This window comes from Ambystoma mexicanum, chromosome 1q (genome assembly GCF_040938575.1).
Source record: "Ambystoma mexicanum isolate Mex_15411 chromosome 1q, UKY_AmexF1_1, whole genome shotgun sequence".
NCBI classification, from domain to species: domain Eukaryota; kingdom Metazoa; phylum Chordata; class Amphibia; order Caudata; family Ambystomatidae; genus Ambystoma; species Ambystoma mexicanum.
The window spans coordinates 431,931,776-431,954,484 of NC_090922.1; the positions used below are offsets into that span (position 1 = coordinate 431,931,776).

Genomic DNA, 22,709 nt, shown 5'->3' on the forward strand with positions numbered 1-22,709 from the left:
TGGAAATGTCCTCAGAATATCTGCGTCCTTTTGACCTGCCACAGTACATTTTATATAGAAACAGGATTTGTATACTCACTGTGTGTAATGTACATACTCTACATGACTGTACATTTTGGATAGAAGTTGTACATTGATTTTGAGTATTTGTGGTGTACATACATGACATGTCTATTTACATTTTGTATAGAAGCTGTACACTCATTCTTAATGTGATTAATGTACATACTCAGTGTGTAATGTACATACTCACGTGCTTGTGCACATTTTATATCGAAGCTCTACATTAATTATGTGCGTGCAAAATGTACGTACTCTACATCTCCATGTACATTTTGTATAGAAACAGTATATTCATTCTGTTTCATTGTGTGTTATGTACATACTGTAAATAGATGGGGTTGGGTACTAGATTTTGACTCAACTTGCACAGCACTGAGATCATTCTGTTGTGGTTTTATAGTTTTGCAGCAAGGTCACGGGAGGAGGAGGTGTTGCCCACACCTTGTGTGTTGACTTGAAGGTAGTTTAGCTTGGATACCATGCGCTCAAAGAAATGCTAGTCAAATTCTGGTTTCCAGTGGGTTTTGTGGTCTTTATTTAGGTGGTCAGCCGACATGTGTTTCGACTTCTCAGGGTTTTTATCAAGGCTAATGGGTCGGTTCTCTTGGCCAGGTTGCAAATCTTTATAGGTTAGCATCAATCTGTTTAGGGTCTGGCCGGTGGGTTTTCTTGTGTTCCTACTGTCTTACTTGGATAAAGGCCCGCGTGGGCAGTGGCTGTCTGGCAGAGCCAACATGTCAGTCGAATCCTGAGGACACTTGCTACAGGCCAACAGACTGACCACCTATACCACCAAAATAAAGAAAACAAAAACCACTAGAAACCAGAATTTGAATAGCATTTCTTTGAGCACAAGGTATCCAGGCTAAACTACCTTTGCATACTGTAAATGACTGTGTAAATTTTGGATAGAAACACCATATTCATTCTGAGCATGCCTAATATACATACTCTACATGTCTGTGTACATTTTTATAGAGGCTGCACATTCATAATAAGCGTGTCAAATGTACAAACTGTGCCTCTCCAGCTACATTTTGTACAGAAGCCGAACATTCATTTTGAATGTGAACAATAATGTACATTTATTCGGACCACACAACCCAGGATGTGTAATGGCGTAATATATGAACTGTGAAATTAATTTGCCTCGTAGGTGCGCATCTTGTAAGGGCACGTGTTGTAGGTGCATGCGCCATAGCAGCACGTACCATAGACCTCCTTTGTCTGAACCTTGCCATATACCAGCACAATGGCATGATATGTATTATACATATAAAACTATGAAATGTAATGGAAACTATGTTCTATGTATATTGTGTAAAGAACATGTTGATAATTTTTAAAGAAAGGGAAAATATGAAGGTATTACCGCGAAATGGAAATGATTGAAGCTATTCCGTTTTTTCAGAATCTCATCATTTAATTTACATTTTTCAAATACTTTAAAAATGGTGGCAACAAGCATCATTCCACATCACTCCACTATAACTTTACAACCATAAAGCTTGGGGTTACCAGTATTGTTCCTATACTTCACTCAACAAGGTCCATGCTGGTAACCATTAGGGAAAAATCTACCCAGAATTGCAGAGTGACCAAGTCATGTGTCCTGTATTCCCTGTCTCTTGGCAAAACATTGAACTTGTGCTGAAAGCTACAGCAAGGCGTGCATATGGTTTTAAATGCGTAGAAAATGTACTTTAAAATTGTCAGAACAACTTTATGTAATCTTTTTTCTAAATAACGGCGATGTTTGGTAACGCCTTCGTCGTTCTGAGATTATGCAATTATTTAAATATTGTGCAGGGCTTTGATGTTTATGTCTCACTCAGAGCTTTGCAGCGTGTGAACTTTCAGAAAAGGAAAACGTGCTGCAAAATCATACCACTGCCAGCTAAGCGCTATACCAAGCACACATTAACACTGACAAGTGAAGTTTATTATTTAAGCAATAATCTATGCAAATCCTCCTGTACATTTCAATCGTTCTCTTCTCGAGTTCCGTTTTCCGGTACTGATCTTGTCACTTGTTTTAAGGTAGGTGGTATGACCTCTGTGAGGATTGGGATTGGGTGCTACTGGGTACCTCCAGATCAGAAGGATTAAACACTTATTAATCTGTTGACATAAGCAATGCAGCCTGTGGACACTTCTGTAGCGACATGTTCTGTTCCTGCCTGGATGTTGGTGTACCGTCTTTAGTATCATATTTGAAGCACATATTAAACAAGCATTGCCAAAGGTTTTGGCTTTTTATATTGGCATGGATAGACATTTGCGAGGCATTGCCAAAATGGTACCTCCTGGCCATATGCTGGCAAAAGCTGGCAAATAGTGTGTGCATCTGGCTTATGGTGGCAATGCCTGGCAAAAGCCTATGTAATCCCAATCCAAGAGCCAACATTGTTGGATGTTCAAATGATTCTTACCAGGCGTACATTGCAAGGGACAGATGCAAGGTCACACAAATGGTGTATGCATCGAGTGGCTTAAGCTTCGCTTGATTAAGAGATGTTTATTACACCTGGAACTGATTTACAGCTGGAAGTAAGCCATTACCTTTCAGAAGACGGCACAGAAATAACATGCAAGCCCTGATGCATATAGTTTAATGTTACTGTGCAGTAGAACTAGCTCAAAGAGATCCCAGGTGGCTTTGTTTTGGGCAGGGAAAGGCGGGTAGTGAAGTGCAATGGCCAGAGGTATTAGCATAGTGATAGGTGGTTAATGGGTGAATAAAAGCCTAACAACACCGTCAGGCTATTTGTACTTCCTCACATCCCATTATCATCCTATCTATACTCCTATGCCAATAGTTTTTGATAGCACCACCTAATAAGTAAAACTAAACCAAAACTGTATTACAATATACTAATCAAGAAACACACTGAAAATAATAGTGGATTTCATATCTTTATTCCAGTTTAAAATGTTATAAAATGTAGCATATGTATTGCATGCTAATATAAACATAAACATATAAAAATGGCCAGACCAATTCATATTTCAGGTTCTAATGGAAACTTTTTCCTCTGCAGATTCCATATCTGTTGAAATGCACTGCCCCAAAGCTGAGACCTCAGAACCGTGTCCAGTGCCACATCACTGGGGAGTGAAGTGCATGTCCCATGGCATTACATGGGAGCTAAATGGTGCTGTCTGGAAAGGGTTGCAAACTAGGATATATGCAGCAGCACTGGGGCTATGCTGCTACGTTCTTTTTTCCTCACCTGGATTTTCACAGTTCCAGTGGTCATACAAGTAGTCTAATTTTAATTGCCACTTGCTTGTCTCAAATGTAACCCAAAATGCTTTGGGTTTTAGGAAGTGTGCAACCATTTAATTTCTCAAACAGAGCCCCAAGACATTTCTTTGTGATGTTCGGGGTTCTGTCTACCCACCAGGCGGGATGACAGACCACATTGGGTAAAGAACACCTTGTTCACTCCATTTGAGAGAAGCACCGATCAGAGTCCCTCAGCGAAGGAATAACTTTATAAGTTCTTTCCATCTAGTAATGAGTCATTGTCCCCAAGTGCAGCCATTCCAAAAAACATGAGGGCTACATTGCCTCCAGATTCTGTGTTCGCTCAAGAGTCAGTTCTGAAAAATTTCTCCCAAAAGATCCAACAGGGAGAAGAGGTAACCATAAGGGGGATCAAGTTAAAGACACAGCGTGACGCTTTGCCAGCATCAGAGCTGGATGATTTCAAGGAAGGAATGCTCTACCTACTTAGATATTTCACACAACAAATGGTTGCTTGCAATGGTAGTGCACCTGTGAAGGGCACATCCAGACTCAATGTAGTGCTGTTCTTTCCATTGGTGTTGATGGTGTCATCACAGGACGACAATCTATCTTTGGCAGAACTGATGGTACGATTGGCAGATTCTCCTTTGGTGATGGCACAGGAGCGTCAGGCACAATGCTACATAAATTAGTCACACTGTAGATGTCACTAAGCACAGTGCCATCCTTTGTGCCACTTCTGCTTATTATGGAGGAAGCAGACATGGCAAGAGAGGTAAGAGAAGGAGGTTTCTAATGTAGTAGAGACCAGGCAAAGTGAAAAGTCAACTACCTTAGCCCATTACTTGATCCATGGTCTGCTGTAAGAAAGACCAAATGCAAATTATGAGGCATTTGCCACTGTGCTGCTGCCTTCTCCCAGATGCAAACACCCTTGTGGCATCTGACATGAAACCCTTGCATGCACAACATTTCCTGGTGCCAAACTGCATACACATCCAGCTCACTTGAATTACACTAGGTCCTCCCTTGGCTGGTAGAGGAAGTACAGGTCATACAGAGTGCTGTGATTGCCATGTAGTTAATGTTCTGACCAGTGTCTACATGCCCATGTTGAAATGTCCGTTTTGCCCTATGTACTGCTCTAGCACCCGCGCCACTGTAGCCATATCCTGTCGTACAATCCCGGTACCGCCGTGTGAGACAGAAAACATTGTACTAAGACGTCTCAGCTGCGGTCTGCTTTTCCCATGAGCCACCGGGATCCAGGGTTTTCCAAACATGAGTTGGACAAGAGTTCTTTTTACAAAATTATAGCCAGGTTAGCATTTTTGGCCAATCTCAAGTCCTTCCACAGCTCTGGCCTGATGCAGTGGGGTATCACTTCCAGACACCACTGGAGTACAGGGGTAGGGCTTGGTGTCCTACGCCTAAGCACTGCTGTTTCAATTTTCTGTTGTAATTGTGAAGAATGTTGAAGGTATGCTGCTTGCCGGGTGGCATAGGAAGGGCACCACAGATCATTTGACTTCTTCCCATGTCTCTGTATGGTGCACACACCATATAGGTCTGCATAGGTATGGAACCCAATTTGGTTCATGCCCTTCCTCTGCACATTTTCCAGCAAAGATTTCACGTGGCCAGATTTGGCTGTTGTTTATTCTGAGTGACGTACTGCCAACATGCGCTAACAACAGAGAGGCTTGGCTCAAATGGGCACAGTAATGTTGGTGTTGGTGGTTCTTGTGGCGTTCTAGGTACCATATAATGATGTGATGTGCTTTCCGATCTGTGACAGGAATACCATTGCCGGAAGTGACGGTTCACAGTTTGGCTTCTATTAATACTGCAGCTCCTGCATCTGTGATGTCATTCTCACCCTGCTCCTCCGCAGCATCGCTGCTTTCCAGCAGCAACACACATTCCCATCTGGACTCTTATGCATCACAATCTTCGGTCATCATCCATCTCATCATCATTATAGGTCCTTTCAGGCAAAGCGCCACCTCAGATCAAGTGCCGTTTCAGGATTCAAAGTGCATTTCATTTTCAAAAGCCACTTCAGGGTTCGAAGTGCCCACCAGTTTCAAGCACCACTTACGGATTCAAAGCACCTCTGAAGCCAAGCACTACTTCATGGTACAAAGGTGCCTCACAGGGCAAGTGCCATTTCAAGGTTCAAAGTGCCTCTTATTTTCAAGAGCCACTTCAGTTTTCAAAGTGCTTCTCAGTTTTAAACACCACCACAGGGTTGAAAGCAACTCTGAGGCCAAGCATTACTTCACGGTTCAAAAGAATCTTTCAGGTCAAGTGCCATTTCAGGGTTCAAAGTGCCTCTCATTGTTGAGGAATACTCCAGGATTCAAAGAGCTTCATAGTTCCATGTGCCACTTCAGAGTTCAAAGCAACTTCCATGCCAAGTACTACTTCAGGGTTCAAAGCTTCAAAGGACAAGGTTGCCTATGTTCAAATACAGAAGCACTTGGAAGAACACAACCTCTTAGGATCTAGACAATCTGGGTTCCGTCCCCAACACGGGACTGAAACCGCACTCATTGAATTGAAAGCGCAGATCGACACGCTCAGAGACAATGGGCAAGCCGCCCTACTCCTCCTCCTCGACCTATCGGCAGCTTTCGATCTGGTCGACCATTCTGTCCTATGCTCACACCTCCACACCTCAGCTCACTTTTCTGCCGAGGCCATCACCTGGATTACATCCTTCCTTAACGGCAGGACCTTGAGGGTCTTTTCTCCCACTGCGGCAGCAAACCCTATACCCATCACTTGTGGTGTACCGCAGGGTTCCTGTGTCTCCCCTACACTGTACAACATACTTACCAAGCCCCTTTTCGATGATTTGGATCATCTCGGTATCACCTACACCAACTATGCAGATGATACGCAGATCCTCCTTCCGCTTTCTGGAGATTATGGAAAGGATTTGGCCTTGTTAAATAGGGTGTACATCATCATCCAGGCATGGATGGCCACTCATGGACTATGCCTGAATGATGATAAAACTGAACTTATCATCCTAGGCACTACATTTAGCCTAAAGAAACTTGGCCCGGCCTATAATTCCTTCATGATTGACGGGAACAACATCAAAGTCGGACATGAGGTCAAAACATTGGGATTCTATCTAGACTCTAATTTCTCCTTTAATAGACAAGTGAGCTCCCTGGCATCTTCCACGGCTTATACGTGTAAATTAATCTGTGCAGCCAAACCATTCCTGTCGAACACCAGCTGCCTTACACTCGCCAGAGCCCTCATATTGTCTCCCCTTGACTATTGCAACACCCTCTACCTGTGTTCCTCCAAGGCCACCACCAGAAAACTGCAAACCCTTCAGAATAATGCTATTAGACCAGCTCTGGGCATCTCCAGAAGAGAACATATTACAGGACTTAGCCAACAGAACAACTGGCTCTCCACCAGAGATAAAATTCTCTTAAAAACGGCATCCCTCACCCACAAGTCTCTCAATAATGCTGTCCCAACCTACCTGATCAATAGATTCCACAGACAGTCCTCCTTAAGACCCGTTAGAAGTGCATACAAAAACTGCTTATCCGTTCCTCACTACAAACGTGCCACCATAGGGGGCAATAGCTTCCCGGTGAAAGCAGCCAAACTGTGGAACTCCCTACCCCCAAATCGCAGATTGGACCTGCTCTTTCAGAACTTCCGTTCCAAGGTAGTCTCATGGCTGAAATTGGATACTCTCCAAGACAACTAAATGCCTAGCGCTACCTGCACACACTGTAATCACGTTTGCCTTCTAGCATCATGTATATAACGGCTTGCTGGCTGTACTGCTGCTATGTATATAACATTGGTGTACCTCACTTTTTATTATGTATGTTCTATGTGTGCTGTAACTAAGCTTCGAAAATTCTTGTAAAGGCTGCGCCCTGATACCTCCGGGCACTCGCGCATTATAAATAATAAAACAAACAAACAAACAAACAAACAAAGCATGTCTATTTATTAAGACCTGATTCCTGGTTCAAAGAGCCTCTCAGATTCATGGGTCACTTTAATGTTCAAACCCCATCTCAGGACAAGCACCACTTCAGGGCTTTACGTGCTGTTAAGAACAAGCACCATTACAGGGATCAAAAGGAAGCGGAGGCCACAGTGTCACCAGTGTGTCATCAAAACAGCTACCAGAGCTCCTACATGATGTCTTGGGAGACAGTGGCGTGAGAATGGGAAAAGATATTCAGTCGCCTGCTATGTGTTCCTCTCCATAGCAATAAACGTGTCTCTTGTGGGTATCCGAAACAGACATCTACCATGTACACTCCTTGCAGGGTTTTAAACCTGTCTTTGGTGGGCACGGGAGTGTGGGGGGATAGGGAGGTGGGGGCTTAGGCATGACGCAGCAGAAAATACAAGCAAGCTAGTGTTGTGTCGGTGTTATGTACTGCGAGCACAGGAAAAAAGAAATTAGATATTGGGGCACTGCTGGCTCAATATATACCTCCCCCTCCAATGTCCTGCCTGGCATCAAAAAACTGTGACAAAGTTGGGTAGAGTCGCGTAATGCTCTCTTGAATGAGTTGCCTAGGACAGCAGGTGCTGAAAGATATATAACCAAGATGAGGAACCTGTGGGAAGAAGCCGAGGAAAATCTGTACCCATCAAATACATAACAACGGAAGGTCAGTAATAATTCGAGGTTCATGCAGTTGAGGTTCATTATAATGTGGGCTGCACTTGTACTTGTGGAAGGGCACAATTGCACTTCCCTGGAGGCAGGACGCATTTTGTGCCCCATTGTATTATGAATCCTTTTGCTGTTTTGCAGTTACACTTTGTTCCTTACTTTGGTAAATTCATCATCTTCAACTAGTGGCCTTTTATGCTGACCAAACAAGCAGAACCACACAGAACATAGTCACCACTGTGATCAGGTACACAACAGAGAAGAACCTGTCCAGAACAAAAGCCACCATGTGCCATTCACTTTCGGTGTGACAGCCCTTGCTTGAGTTCACCAGTTGTCGTAGTTTTATCATTTCCAGCAGAACCCTCCTGAGTAGCTCTGCTTCAGTGCTGTCTCCTTCCTTGGGTGTGAATGTTGGGGCCCGCAACCCTGTCTCCTTCGTCAAGGTCATATCTTCGTCCTCTGCACAAACAATGGAGAGATAAATACACGTGAAAAAGGGCTTTTTGGGTCAAGTGATTGGATTTTTTGATGTAGACTCTATTAGACTAAAGTATGCATGGAAGGAGCTTGCGGGCCAAAGCCGAAATACTGCATTCAGTGCTACACTGAAGCCTGGCTGTTAGGACACTGGCCTGCTGGAAGCCATGTGGTAAGTTGAGGCATTTTTCATATCCAAATGTTTGTTTCACACAGACTTGTTTTAGGGGGCACTGGGCTCAGTCCTACAACTATGCATGGAGCACCACTCCAGTGAATGCGTACAATATGCAGTGGAAGTTTAATTTTAAACGTCTTTAGTGCATGGTCCCGGGGAAAGGGGGAAGGTGTAACTCCCCCATTTAGCCACTACCCAGTTCTATCCCGACTAGGGCTACCAATGATGGATGTTCAACTGGCAAAGTCCAGTAAAATACTCTCTCCACCTATCAAAATGCCCTGTTTCACCCTATATCCTCCCATAATGAATAATCATAACAACGTTCAGGGTCACTTAAGGAGCTCCTTGGTGGCAGCCCCCATCGTTGTTGTCCATAAGGGATCCCAAAGGGAAAACAAATATATGAGTCCAATGCTCAGTGAGATCTAGACTGAAATCCCTGGGGTGGGCAGTAGTGGGGTCTGGGGGGGTAATGCCTGGGCATCACAAAGGCAAAGCAAGAAGTGAAGAAGACTTACAAAAGGGAGCAAAGGGGGACTTTCTTCCTTACACTCCTTAATCCTCGCTCCAGCATGCACGACTTGTGTATGAAAAAGCAAATGAGGGATTGCACGTGTTATCCAATCTGCTTAGTACGAGCAACTGAACCATCATTTATCATGAATGATCTATATGCGTGTGTGGTAGGCTTCTTCAAATGCAGTAATTTGTAAGACTGCAAATAAATACATCAATAAATGATACGTTAACAGTGCAAGCACACATTAGCAATAATAAGAAGTGCCATTTATCATGCAAACCAAAGATGAGAAAATAAGCAAGTGCAGAGATAGTCCACTTACTGTCTTCTGTCTTTTGGTTGACGAAGAGCGCTCTTGCCATATGTTTCAAGACGAAGCTTCTCACCCACAGGGGAACAGGTCTCCTCTCTGACTGATGCAGGAGGTACGAAATGAATATGGCAACCACGATGCTGTTTGTCATAACCATCAGGCACACCATGCAGAAAACATCTGGAGAAAAAACACATCTTTACCTCTTCTGAACCCAAATTAGACCACAGCAACAATCTTTCCATGCCCAATGTGAAGGGTAGTAGCACACAATGTACAACATTGAAAGTCATCATTGTGAGGCCCACACTTGCAGCACATACAATCATTGCATTCATTCCAGATTAGGGCGCTTTGCTGGACTCCTTGGATCATGTAACACACAGGGCTCAATTCTGGTTGCCCGATTTTGAAGAAGTTACATTTATAACTAGTTTCTAATAGTTGTCAAATGTATCATGGAAACGTGGAGCTTTCTGTTTCTGCCTTGCTCCTAAGCAACATGCCATAGGGTTCTTTGGCCCCGACGGGCGTGGCTGCTCTGCCAGATTTATGTGTTACGATAGAATTATTCTCACCAGCAGCAACACAAATCTGCAGCTGTTCTGGCACTTTGACACCTCAGCAAGGGCAGGGTTTGGTGAGGCCCATTTGCTATTTTTTGCACTGTGCCAGCAGCACAGCGAATAGGACACCTAAACACTCTCCCTTTGAGTTTCTGTGTGGAGGGCATGGATATGTTGATGAGGACCTCTGGATGCAGCTGGGCTAAACTAAAATAAATCTTGTTGGGTACATCTGGAGACTGAACACAATGAAAATCTCACAAAGATCATGTCATGGTCACCCAGCCTTTGCCAACTTCCACCAGTATAAAGAGTCATGAACCATGAGCCTATCTTGTACACTCTAGTCAAATGAAATGTGTGCACATAGCTGCTAATGTGAGCTAACGTATGACACATCCATCACAAAACCACCTGCCAGAAGCCTTCCTTATTTCACGTGTGTTTTCACGTGTGTTTTGGCATTCTCTAATCTTCTATATTCGCAAAGGTACAGCTGGAGAGTAACGGTTGTCTACATAGGCCAGGCAGCTACATAGGCCAGGCAGACTGGATGCTCTGACTTAGAGTTTATTATTTAGAGTCAACTTGATTCTTTTATTTTTCTGAGGCCCAGTGGCAGCTGGTGATTTTTTTAATTGGAGGGGTGTAAATGTTTCCTCTGAACAGCGGCTGAGTGCAGCAACAGAGCCGTAACTGAGTAAGTGGGATTTGTGAGGCTTCTGTGAGAAAATGTTTAAAATATTACATTAAAAGTGTGCATTTCCAGCACATTTTCTGTACAACATTTGGTAAAAAGCATCAGTTTGCAATGGGTTTGTAGGATAACACATGAAAAAATCCAGTAGATGAAAGACATTAACATTGCTTCTTTTTAAAAAAAAAATATTTATTTATTTATTTATTTTGGTAGCAAAAATTAATTTACACCTTTACAAATTTTTACATCTTAAATTCATATGTACAGATGTTAAAATAAAACAATAATTTTTAAATTGTGACAAATACGACAATATTGACACATACAAAACATAAGAGAGCCTAAAAGAGACTCAACAGCGATAAAAAAATCACCACCCAACTAAGGGGGATGGTGGAAAATACTTGCTTTAAAACCTAGATCGTCACAACCACAGACCCATGAGAACCATGTAGGGTCCCTTTAACCAAAAGGAAAACAGAGACCAAACATCTCACAGCTATCATTGCACAGGAACATTTCCAGCTCATTTTCATGATGCCTTTGCACACCATATAGGTATGTACAAAGAACATTTTTATGTTGTCTGTGGCCATACATGTCCATGGTGGCAACACCAATATATGCTAGTATTACCATTTAAGAACATACCCCTGTTGCCTTTACATGTACCAAATGCCATGCCACAGCAAGAAAATATGTCCAAACTGGACCTACCAATGTGGGATAGTACCATGAATGAACACATCAGGCTGACTTCATCCTTGATGCCATGCAACAGTGAAGAGTTGTCTTCACTGGAGCCACCAATGTGCCACAGTACCACATAGGAACACTCATGCTGCTTTCATCCCTTATGTCCAGTAAAATGCCATCCCACAGTAAAGAAAAATGCACAGACTGGACCCACCAATGTGGGCCAGTATCACGTAGGAACACTCATGCTGTCTTCACTCTTGATGCCCAGTAAAAATACCATGTTATAATAAAGCAACATGCCCAAACTGTACCCACCTATCCTGGCCAGTACTAGTAGGAACTCTCATATTACCGCCTTCCCCCTTGTTTCCCAGTACAAAAATGCCATGCCACTTTGAATATTTGTCCAAACTGGACACACCAATTTGATGTGTCAAGTTTGGACTAATATTCACCTCATGAAAAAAAAAATATCTGGATATACTCAACTGTATGAACTGTATTGTGTATATCTGTTTGTTTTGGTCTAATGATATAATGAAATATGTTTTTTATACACCTTTTTTTATAACTGTTGTTATAAGATAAAATGTGATAATGTATATTTTGTGTATTTTATAATAATATTTAAGGTTGTAAGTGCTGGGTAAAAGCATTTATAACTAAATACACAATAATACACAAATACACAAATAAATAATCATCAGAGTGCTCGGTTCATTGAAAGCGGAATCCAAGCATATTGAGAGATCGGCAGTGCCTGGAAGCAACCCGACGCTCCGCGGACGCCATTAGCACTGTGCAGTCAGTCTACCGATTGAACAGAGCAGCTTTGGTTTCCGCTTTCAACAAATCGAGCACTCTGATGCGACGAGTTCACCTCTGCACGTGCACACACTTACAGGTGCCCTGCAAGCAATTTGGCAGTTCCTTTTAGAGAATTGAGTCCCGTCACCTTCACCCTTATTACCGAAGCACAGATCCATCACAACGATCGCACAAACTGAGCGCCACGGGTGTCCTCTACACAAAGACAGAAGTGCCTGCTGTGCAATCAGACAGTGGAACCTTTTAATTCAACCATTTGGGTTGCTCTGACAGTGGCTCCACTTGCCCCGTGACTCTGCACCCGCGAGGTTTCCAGATACCTCTGATTCTTTTTACTACCAGCCTCCTTACACTCCTCCTCTTGCGCTGAAGAAGGCCCCAAGTGACCCACACAGTCATCGTCACCCCTATTGTTACACATTGCGGTAGATGGACTCTGTGGTCCCGTGCCCGCTTGTGCGGTATCATGCGGAAGTGCAGTTCCAAGATGGATGCCTGTCGGATTTCTCCAGCCAACAGCTACGGTCTAGTCTCTTCACGTCCCTCCAAGAGACTACGGACCGCTCACGTGATACTATATCCAGACTCCAAGCCAAGGTTTCATCGCGTCGCTTCTGTTACAGACGCTCCATGAGTTCGTTATTTGAATCCTGTATTTACGTGTCTATTAGTCCTTGATTACTCTTTAAACTGTCCAAATCTTGTCTTTATCTATCCCTCAGAGATTATCTCCATTCAACCTTTCCAATCTCTGCTACCTTCGTCTCCACTCCAACCCGGCGAACCCTGCTCAACTTAGCCGTCTATAACACCTCCTCCACGGCATTATCTTCTGCTTTGAACCCCATTTGGGTAAGCTTCATATTCCCTGAGTCCTCTCTTCTAGCCCCGATTAGAATCACTTACATGTCTGTTCTTGCAGGTCTCCTGCCTCTCTTCCGTTGTTCTTCCGAAGCCCAGCTCCGAAGTTTCAGTCCCAATCCTTTCCTCCAAGGGTAAGAACTTTTCCCTTCTGCCTTCTCTTTTGGTCTTCCCTTTTACCTTTCACTGATACTATCTATTCCTCTCGTTTACTCAGAAAGGATATCCTGTGCAATTTCCGTTTGAAACCACCTCTCAAGGATTCTCCTGCTACTACTACTTCTCCAGCATTGGATCTTTCATGGATTCACATGCTTAGAATATTCCCCGTCTTCAGGCTGGGAATCCCCGGTACATTATATAGACCCTTTCCAGTAGGAAAACTTTTTCGACGCTTATGCGTCCTATCCACCTCGTTTTGTATCATGCGTGCCCGCGCCGTCAGGACGCCATGATATAAATACAGGACCCGCCCCCGCGCTCCCTTAGATTTCAACCGTCTTTCAAAGTAGTGGGATCCTCGCGGTTACTGCTAATTGAAGCTAGGTTGTGTTTTCGCTTCGGCGAAGTTACGTTCTAAAGAAAATATGTCTGGAAAAGCTTTATTCCGTCCTTGTGCGACATGTGGACTCAAAAAAGTCTATGAAGGTGATGCCCACATGGATTGTATCTACTGTCTCCACCCGCACCACACGGCGGATACATGCGAGATATGCCAGGGTTTCTCCCAAAAAACCCTTAAAGACCAAAAAAGGAGGTTGGTCGACTGGCTTAACGACGGAGCGGGGGCCTATCCGGCATCAGAAGTTGGCTCCACGGCCTCCAGGAGAAAGTCGGAACCTCCCTCGAAGAAGGTGAGGCCTGTCGAAAAATGTCCTGCGGACAAGCATACGGGGAAGCATGCTGGGTCTTCCTCATCACACAAAAAGTCCTCCTCCTCCTCATCCTCTAAGACGGAGAGGCAAGCGCCATCAAAATCCTCCTCAGGGGACCGTCCTAGGTCTTCCGTGAGTCGAGACGCTTCAGCAGGGAAGTCGGCAACGAAATCGGTTACGAAGTCTAAAGGCTCGGTGCCGGCGACTGGCTCGTCGACACCGGTATCGCTGACGATGCCAATTACTATTCAGGTAGCAGCAGTGGGGATTCCTTCGTCGACGGGGACTCAATTTATGGCCTGGCAGCCAGAGGTTTGTGAACCGGCCCCCCCTGAGGTCCTGCTGCAAGACACGGCCTTGCCGGGGTCGTCGATGGAAGGAGAAGGTGACATGGTTATGCAGCCGTCGGACTTAGGCCTACGGCCTTCCAATACGTCGACGACGAGTGCGAGTGGGGGTGTGGTCCCTCTATCCTCGACGTTGCTGACCCCCCAGACAGTTCTGTCTCTGGATGTGTTTAATACACTTCAGAAGCTCCTGCAGCGTCTGGATACGCAGATCCCTCAGCCTGGCACTTCATCGTCGATATTTTCAGCACCTTCCGTCGACGAACAAGCTCAAGCAGCTCGCACGACGACCAAAAGCCCTTCGACCTCCCAGGGGGTGAAGGATCGACCTCGAGCGCAGGAGGAGGGTGAGCTATCGGAGTCCGATTCTATACGAGGTGACTCAGGGTCGGACATCTCCCTGTCACCTTCGAGAGACCCAACATGGAATTCGGATGTAGAGGTAGAGTCTACGAGGAGCCAGGCACAACCGTCTCCGCCGGATGATGTGGGAGCCTTCCATGCAATGATGGGAAAAGCGTGTTCCGAGTTCGGCTTAATTCCTGAGGAGCAAAAGAAAGATTGTTTTCTTTTTGATCACATGGGTCAAAGGAGGAAATCGGTCTTTGCCATCCCAATCCTGGACCACGTATGGCAAGAAGGCCTCAAGACGATGCGTCATCCGTTCTCGGAACCGGCTATTAAGGGGCGTATTGAGAAAAAGTTTAAAGCTCCGGAGTCCACTCCAAAATGTCTAACATCACAGCCACTGTCAGACTCTGTGGTATCGGCGGCAGCGGCTAGGAAGGCCAGAGTACAGCAAAAATGTTCAACCCCTCCAGAAAGCGAGGCAAGAAGACAGGACGCCTTCGGGAAAAAGGTGCTCTCAGTCGGCGCCACGACGGTAAGAGCAGCCAACTCCTTGGCGATTGTATCGCGTTACGATAGGGAGATGTGGCATAAAATAGCCCCTATCCTAGAACACCTGCCGGAAGAACATCGCAAAGCAGCCATGTTACTAGTACGGGATGGTGAGGAGGCCTCGAACCATGCAATTAATATTGCGGTGGACCTAGCAGAGTCGGGGTTCAAACAAATCAATCATGGTGTAGTACTTCGTCGACAAGCGTGGCTCAAATGTACTACTTTTAGACCTGAAGTCCAGTACAAAGTTCTAGACATGCCATGTGAAGGAGAACATCTGTTTGGAGACAAGGTCGATGAAGCCTTGAAGGGGATGAAGGAAGACACGGATACCGCTAGGTCTCTGGGCGCCCTCCAGACAGGTAGAAGTTTTCGTTCTTTTCGCCCCTTCAGGGGCGCCTCCGGAAACTCCCGCTTTGGAGCCTCTAGGGACCGTGGATTTAACAGGCCCTCATACTCTTCACAAGGCTACAGACGTGCATCCCAGTCGGCACGTAGAGGCAGAGATTATCAAGCCTCCAGACGACGAGGCTCGGGCCCCTCGTCGACGAAGGACAAGCAAACCAGCAACCAATGACGGACTTCGGAACGTCCTGGGGGGTCGAGTCGCTCATCATATCGACCAATGGGAATGCATCACCACAGATCGATGGGTTCTGGACACGGTTCGCATGGGTCATGCGCTTCAATTCAAAAACAAGCCTCCAAGTCTTCCGCCAGTGTTTTCGGCCCAGCCCCACCTTCGAGTTCTAAGACAAGAGGTGGCGCTTATGCTACAAAAAGGAGCGGTAGAACGGGTTCCTGTTGCACAGGAAGGACAAGGGGTTTACTCCCGGTTCTTCGTCGTCAAGAAGCCAAATGGAAAATGGAGGCCCATTCTCGACCTGAGGGTACTCAACAAATGGATAAAGAGCTCAAAATTCAAAATGCTGAAGCTCCAGGAGGTTATCAGGTCAGTGCAACCCATGGATTATCTGTTGTCGCTAGATCTTCAGGACGCATATTTTCATATCCCAATACGTCCACGACACAGGAAATATTTAAGGTTCGTCGTCGGGCAAAAGCATTTTCAGTTCAAGGTCCTCCCGTTCGGTCTCAAGTCCTCCCCCAGGACGTTCACCAAGTGCTTGGCCCCCATAGCGGCCCATTTAAGGAAGGACGGTCACCATGTCTATCCATATTTAGACGACTGGCTGGTCAGAGGCTCGTCCATGGAACAAACACGAAACAGTATGGGGGCCACGATGTCCCTTTTACAGGAACTGGGCTTCGCGATAAACTTCAGCAAGTCCTCCGTAGAGCCCTCGGGGACCTTGGTCTTTCTAGGAGCGGAGTTGTCATGCATGCTGGACGCTACGCTCGTAGGACAGCGAGACCGTTCTACTCCAAATGGAGGCTATTCGATACGTTACCGGGAAAACGACGTTTACACTTTTCACGTCGCTAACTTCACGTGACTTTTGCTTCGTCACGTGAACTACGGTATTACGTATTTAAGCAGCGTAGAAACTTCACTCGCTGCTTCTGATCGTCTCTATTGGCGTTGTGTAGCTGAACCTCTGATCTACATCCTGGCATAATCCTACAGCTACTTTTGGGCCTTCGATAGCGTGTGTTCCGCCACACGCTGATTCCTGGAGCTATCCCTTCGCGTGATAATGCACACGCGTTCTCTGTCTTCAATTGCGGCTGGCCAAGGCTGCGTGAATCCGGCCCGCGTGTAAAATCCACACGCGCTCTTTGTCTTCACACGCGGCTGGCCAAGGCTGCGTGAATCCTGCTCGCGTGTAAATTCCACACGCGCTCTTTGTCTTCAAGTGCGGCTGGCCAAGGCTGCGTGAATCCTGCCCGCGTGTAAATCCACACGCGCACGTTGTCTTCACACGCGGCTGGCCAAGGCTGCGTGAATCCTGCCCGCGTGTAGAATCCACACGCGCTCTTCGTCTTCAAGTGCGGCTGGCCAAGGCTGCGCGAATCCTGCCCGCGTGTAAATCCACACGCGCACGTTGTCTTCACACGCGGCTGGCCCAGGCTGCGCGAATCCTGCCCGCGTGTAAAATCCACACGCGCTCTTCGTCTTCAAGTGCGGCTGGCCAAGGCTGCGCGAATCCTGCCCGCGTGTAAATCCACACGCGCACGTTGTCTTCACACGCGGCTGGCCAAGGCTGCGTGAATCCTGCCCGCGTGTAGAATCCACACGCGCTCTTCGTCTTCAAGTGCGGCTGGCCAAGGCTGCGCGAATCCTGCCCGCGTGTAAATCCACACGCTCACGTTGTCTTCAAACGCTATTTTCTTCTAACTCCTGCATCTGTGGAATTAACAGAAGGATTGATCCCTAAAGTGGGAAGGAAGCCTTTCAAGGATCATTGGAAGTGACTTTGAACTGAACTTTGGACGCTATCCTGTGGTGAATTCAACCCGTATCTAGCGTGAGCCTCGTTCCGTTCGGGATAAGTCTCCCTTACTAATTTTCCCTTCCCTGTCGTTTTGTTCTTCATTTCAAATCCATCAAGAGACTTCTGGATTGTTCTACCCAGAGATACAGGTCAGTGTGATCATTCCTGTCATTATCTAATTCATCATACTCAGGTTGGAGCAGTTATTCATGATACTTTAATTTGTCCTAGGCTGGATTACTATACCTTACCCACGCCCTTTCCAGTGATCCATCGCTCTGCCTGTTTTATCAGCCAGAGGGTTGTATCATTTGGAAGGTCTTTGTTGACTTCACGACTATCAAGTCGGGTGAACAGGGATCCGGAAGACCCTACCTCCTGTATCCTTTTGAGTATTGTATCCTTTTCAGTTGATACTTTGGTACATTTCTGACAGGAGTTTCATACGCACACAGGCCTTGTAAGACCATCCAGCGAAAGAACACAGAAGCTACTAAGCAAGGCGTCGGAATGGAAATGCGGTACCAGGGTGTCGGTGGGCAAATACATGTCCCTGCTAGGGACCATGTCGTCCTGCATTCCGTTGATAAACAACTGCCTCCTGTTTATGAGACCTTGCCAGGAATTTCTAGCGGACCGTTGGATGCAGAGCCAAGGTCGCTGGTCCGTCAGACTGGTCATCGACGAACAACTGGTACAAGCACTCCGCTGGTGGAGAGTTTCTACTCATCTAACGAAAGGAATGCCTCTGGTGGAACCGGAATTCCAGAAGACGGTGGTGACGGATGCATCGCTGAGCGGATGGGGAGCTCATCTGGAGACGTTACAAGTACAAGGCCGGTGGTCGTTACAAGAGTCCTCCCTGCATATCAACCTGCTAGAACTGAGAGCAGTACAGTGGGCTCTAAAATCCTTTCTTCCTCAACTGAGAGACTCTGTGGTGCGTGTCATGACGGACAACACGACTACAATGTTTTACTTAAGGAAACAAGGAGGAACACGTTCCAGGTCCCTGTCGACGGAGGCACAGAAAATCTGGCATTGGGCCCTGCAACACAACATGCTCATCTTGGCGTTCCACCTACCAGGAGTGAGAAATGTGGAGGCAGATGCCCTCAGCAGGGAAATGAACAAGGTTCACGAATGGGTTCTGAACGACCAGCAACTACAACATGCATTCAAGAAGTGGGGACATCCTTCCATCGATCTGTTCGCGACGAAGGACAACAGAAAATGCCCGCAGTATGCAAGCAGATGGCCTCAGCAGGGCTCACTGGGAGATGCGTTCTCCTTCCCATGGACGAACAAATTCCTGTACGCATTCCCTCCTTTTCCTCTTATCCGGTGGACGTTGCAACGGATCCTCAAGTACCCATGTCGGGTGATTTTGGTAGCCCCGTATTGGGCCAGACAAGTGTGGTTCTCAGACCTGCTGCACTTGGCTGCGGCGGAGCCAATGAGGTTCAAGAAGATCCCCAACCTTCTGTCTCGACAGGAGGGTATCGTCTGGCATCACGACCCGGACAGCCTCAAGTTGACGGCCTGGCTCCTGACTTCGCCGAATTTGGCCAGCTAACGATTCCGGAGGAGTGTCGTCGTATTCTGCAAGCGGCAAGAGCACCTTCCACAAACACTTCATACTCGTACAAATGGAGGAGTTTCTGTCAGTGGTGTGGGGATCAACCAGGTTTGGATACGCAGTCGATTATGCCGGAACAGCTCCTTCCATACTTGCTGTTCTTAGCTCAAAAGGGCTTATCGGTGTCGTCGATAAAAGTACACCTGGCCGCCATCTCCAGGTTTACACGTCAACGACATTCCGCACCGTTATTCAGCGACCGCCTGATTAAGCACTTCCTTAAAGGGTTGTTCAGGAGTTTCCCTCCCGAGAAGAGATTTCCTCCGGTGTGGAGCCTCAATCTGGTGTTAGCGTCTCTTATGAAACCTCCTTTTGAACCAATGTCATCGGCGTCTCTGAAGTTTTTGTCCTGGAAATTGGCCTTCCTGGTGGCCATCACTTCAGCCCGACGTATTTCGGAAATCCAAGCTCTAATGGTAGACCCACCATACTTAAGATTTTTTAAGAACAAGGTGGTCCTGGCCACTAACCCACAGTTCATACCGAAAGCGCCTTCGGTGTTCCATAAACATTCCTCTATTGTCTTACCTACGTTTTTTCCAGAGCCATGCTCGGGAGCGGAGCGCACGTTACACACATTAGATGTGAAGAGGGCTCTCAAGTTTTATCTTCATCGCACACAACCTTTCAGGGAAACGAGGCAATTGTTCGTGGCCTATGGTCTGGGTGCTAAAGGCAAAGCCATTTCAAAGCAAGGACCGTCGAGATGGGTATCGTCTACCATTTCGTACTGCCATTCCAAGGCTGGGAAGCCTCTTTCGCGACGCCCAAGAGCTCATTCCACTAGAGCGGCGGCATCGTCGACGGCGCTATGGTCTGGAGTCCCTCTGGGGGACATCTGCATGGCGGCTACCTGGGCTTCTACACAACTTTTACCCGCCATTACTGCCTGTCACAACAACATGCCGAAGATACTCGGATGGGACAGGCGGTGCTTCGACACCTATTCCAATAAGGTAAGCCCCGGTTGAGGGGTTAGATCTGGTTGCAATTATGATTGAATATTGTTCGTTCTCTATGTTAACTATTGCTGATGGGTGCACGACCATAGAGAACTGGCATTGTGAGGAAAGTATGTGAGTTTGCATGCACGCCTCCTCTCTTCGGGATGGTACTGCTATTTAATCTATTCTAAGCATGTGAATCCATGAAAGATCCAATGCTGGAGAAGGGAATAGTTTCTTACCTGTAACTCCATTTCCCCAGCATTGGTATCTTTCATGGATTCACATGCGCCCGCCTGCCTCCCCTGGCCATGCAAACTGGTTCCCCCACTACTTTGGGGGCCGAAATCTGAGGGAGCGCGGGGGCGGGTCCTGTATTTATATCATGGCGTCCTGACGGCGCGGGCACGCATGATACAAAACGAGGTGGATAGGACGCATAAGCGTCGAAAAAGTTTTCCTACGGGAAAGGGTCTATATAATGTACCGGGGATTCCCAGCCTGACGACGGGGAATATTCTAAGCATGTGAATCCATGAAAGATACCAATGCTGGAGAAATGGAGTTACAGGTAAGAAACTATTCCCTTCCCGATCGACGAGCTTCCAGACTCGACCAGGGTTTTCTTCCCATTAGAGGGTTTCCCTGGCGATCCTATCCTCTCCCCGGTTTTCACTTATTTCCGGGTCGGAGGGGCCAGGATTGTTTCAGGGGAGCTTTCACTGCTGCATTTGACTCTTCCACATTGGATTCCCATATTGTCAAGGTGAGCGGTTTTGTTGAGGTGTATTACCGCTTTAATCTGTTTGCAGTAATTAATAACAGTAAGCGACGCCCATAAGAAATTGACATTCGGAATCCTTATGGAGCAGCAAATGCAACAATTAATGGCAGCTATGCAAGCCATGTCCTTAGAGATGCAATCTTTAAAACAAGATAATGCTCAGCTGCGACAGCAAGTCACTAGGGCATTTTCAGACACTCCCCCTTCTTCCTTACATGCCCTAACGTACGACGGAGATCCATATAAGCTCAAAGAATTTCTAGATAGTTGTACGGTCCAATTTACTTTCAAATCTCGTTTTTTTCCTACAGACAAAGATAAAGTGGGGTTTGTGATTTCCCATCTTTCTGGCCCTGCATTGGCTTGGGCCACGCCTATAGTCACTTCTAATAACGGGATCCTAGATTCTTACCCCGCCTTCTCCAATAGCCTTAAGTCTATGTTCGGCAGAAAGGAAATATCAGTTTCCACACAAGAAAGACTTCTTGATTTGAAACAGGGAAGTAAGGATTTGCTAGGATACATAACACAATTCAAACAATTGTCTTCAGAAGTAGGGTGGCCAGATGAAGGGCTTCTTACCCTTTTTCGTAGAGGCTTAACGGAAGACCTTAAAGATGAGGTTTCTAAGGTACCTCGTCCGGCTAATTTGGCTGACATGATTACTCTAACTATGCAGATAGATTATCGAATGCAAGAACGGTCTCATGAAAGAAGGAAGATCAAAGGATCTCGACCTTCAATTGATCATTCCTATGTTGGGAATAGGACTCTTCCCCATACTGAAGAGCCTATGCAGATAGGGACCGTTAGGGGTCCGTTATCTGCAACCGAAAAGGAAAGAAGAAAGAATCTTGGACTATGCATGTACTGTGGGTCCTCTTCTCATGTACTGAAAGATTGTCATCTTGTTCCTCCTCGTCGCTTTACTACTCCGAAGTCGGGAAATTCCAGAGCTCTACCGAGAGGGGAAGAACGGTAGAGTTACGGAATTCTGTTTCCCCCTGTAAGTCAAGTCTGACAGTAGACAATGCCTCAACCAATCAGACCATGGTAGTAGTTTCCTTGTCCATGATACTTTCAGAACACATTCTACCTGGTATTCCCGCCTTGATTGACTGCGGAGCGGCTGGGAATTTTTTGGACTATGAATGGGCTAAGAAACACGGGATTACACTCGTATCCAAGAACATGGTTACTCCTATTCAGGGGGTGGACGGTAGTCCCTTAAGTTCAGGACCGGTAAAAGAACAGACCGATCCTATCACTTGCATGATCGCCGGCCATAAAGAAACTCTGGTTTTTGATCTGATCAGAACTGCCCATTTTCCTATCATTTTGGGCCTTCCCTGGTTAAGACTCCATAACCCATATATCAACTGGTCAGCAGGTACTCTGTTCTTGGGATCAGAATATTGTACTCACCATTGCCTTTCTCAGGAGTCAGCAGGCATACGTCTCCCCACTATTGAAGACCATCATCCTGCTGTTTCTTCTATTAACCACTTGGAAATTATCCCTAAATGTCATTGGAAATTCCGATCTATATTTGCAAATCCCGAATTTCCTACTTTACCGCCTCATAGGAGGGATGATTGTCATATAGATATACACCCCGAACAGCCCATTCCTTTCGGCCGTATGTATGTGCTTTCACAACGAGAGAAGACTGTTTTGAA

At 46.2% G+C, this 22,709-nt stretch overlaps 1 protein-coding gene across 1 annotated transcript in view; it reads right to left on the reverse strand.

Moving 5' to 3' along the window:
* Positions 1 to 2,815: 2,815 nt before the first annotated feature.
* LOC138528311 (5-hydroxytryptamine receptor 3E-like) overlaps positions 2,816 to 22,709 on the reverse strand; it is a 654,547-nt gene continuing 634,653 nt past the window's right edge. Inside the window, exons 8-9 of the mRNA XM_069639808.1 lie at positions 9,498 to 9,668; positions 2,816 to 8,456 (exon numbers count right to left, since the gene is read on the reverse strand). Coding sequence (XP_069495909.1) covers positions 8,188 to 8,456; positions 9,498 to 9,668 — 440 coding nt within the window. The 3' untranslated portion in view covers positions 2,816 to 8,187. The remainder of the gene's footprint in view (positions 8,457 to 9,497; positions 9,669 to 22,709) is intronic.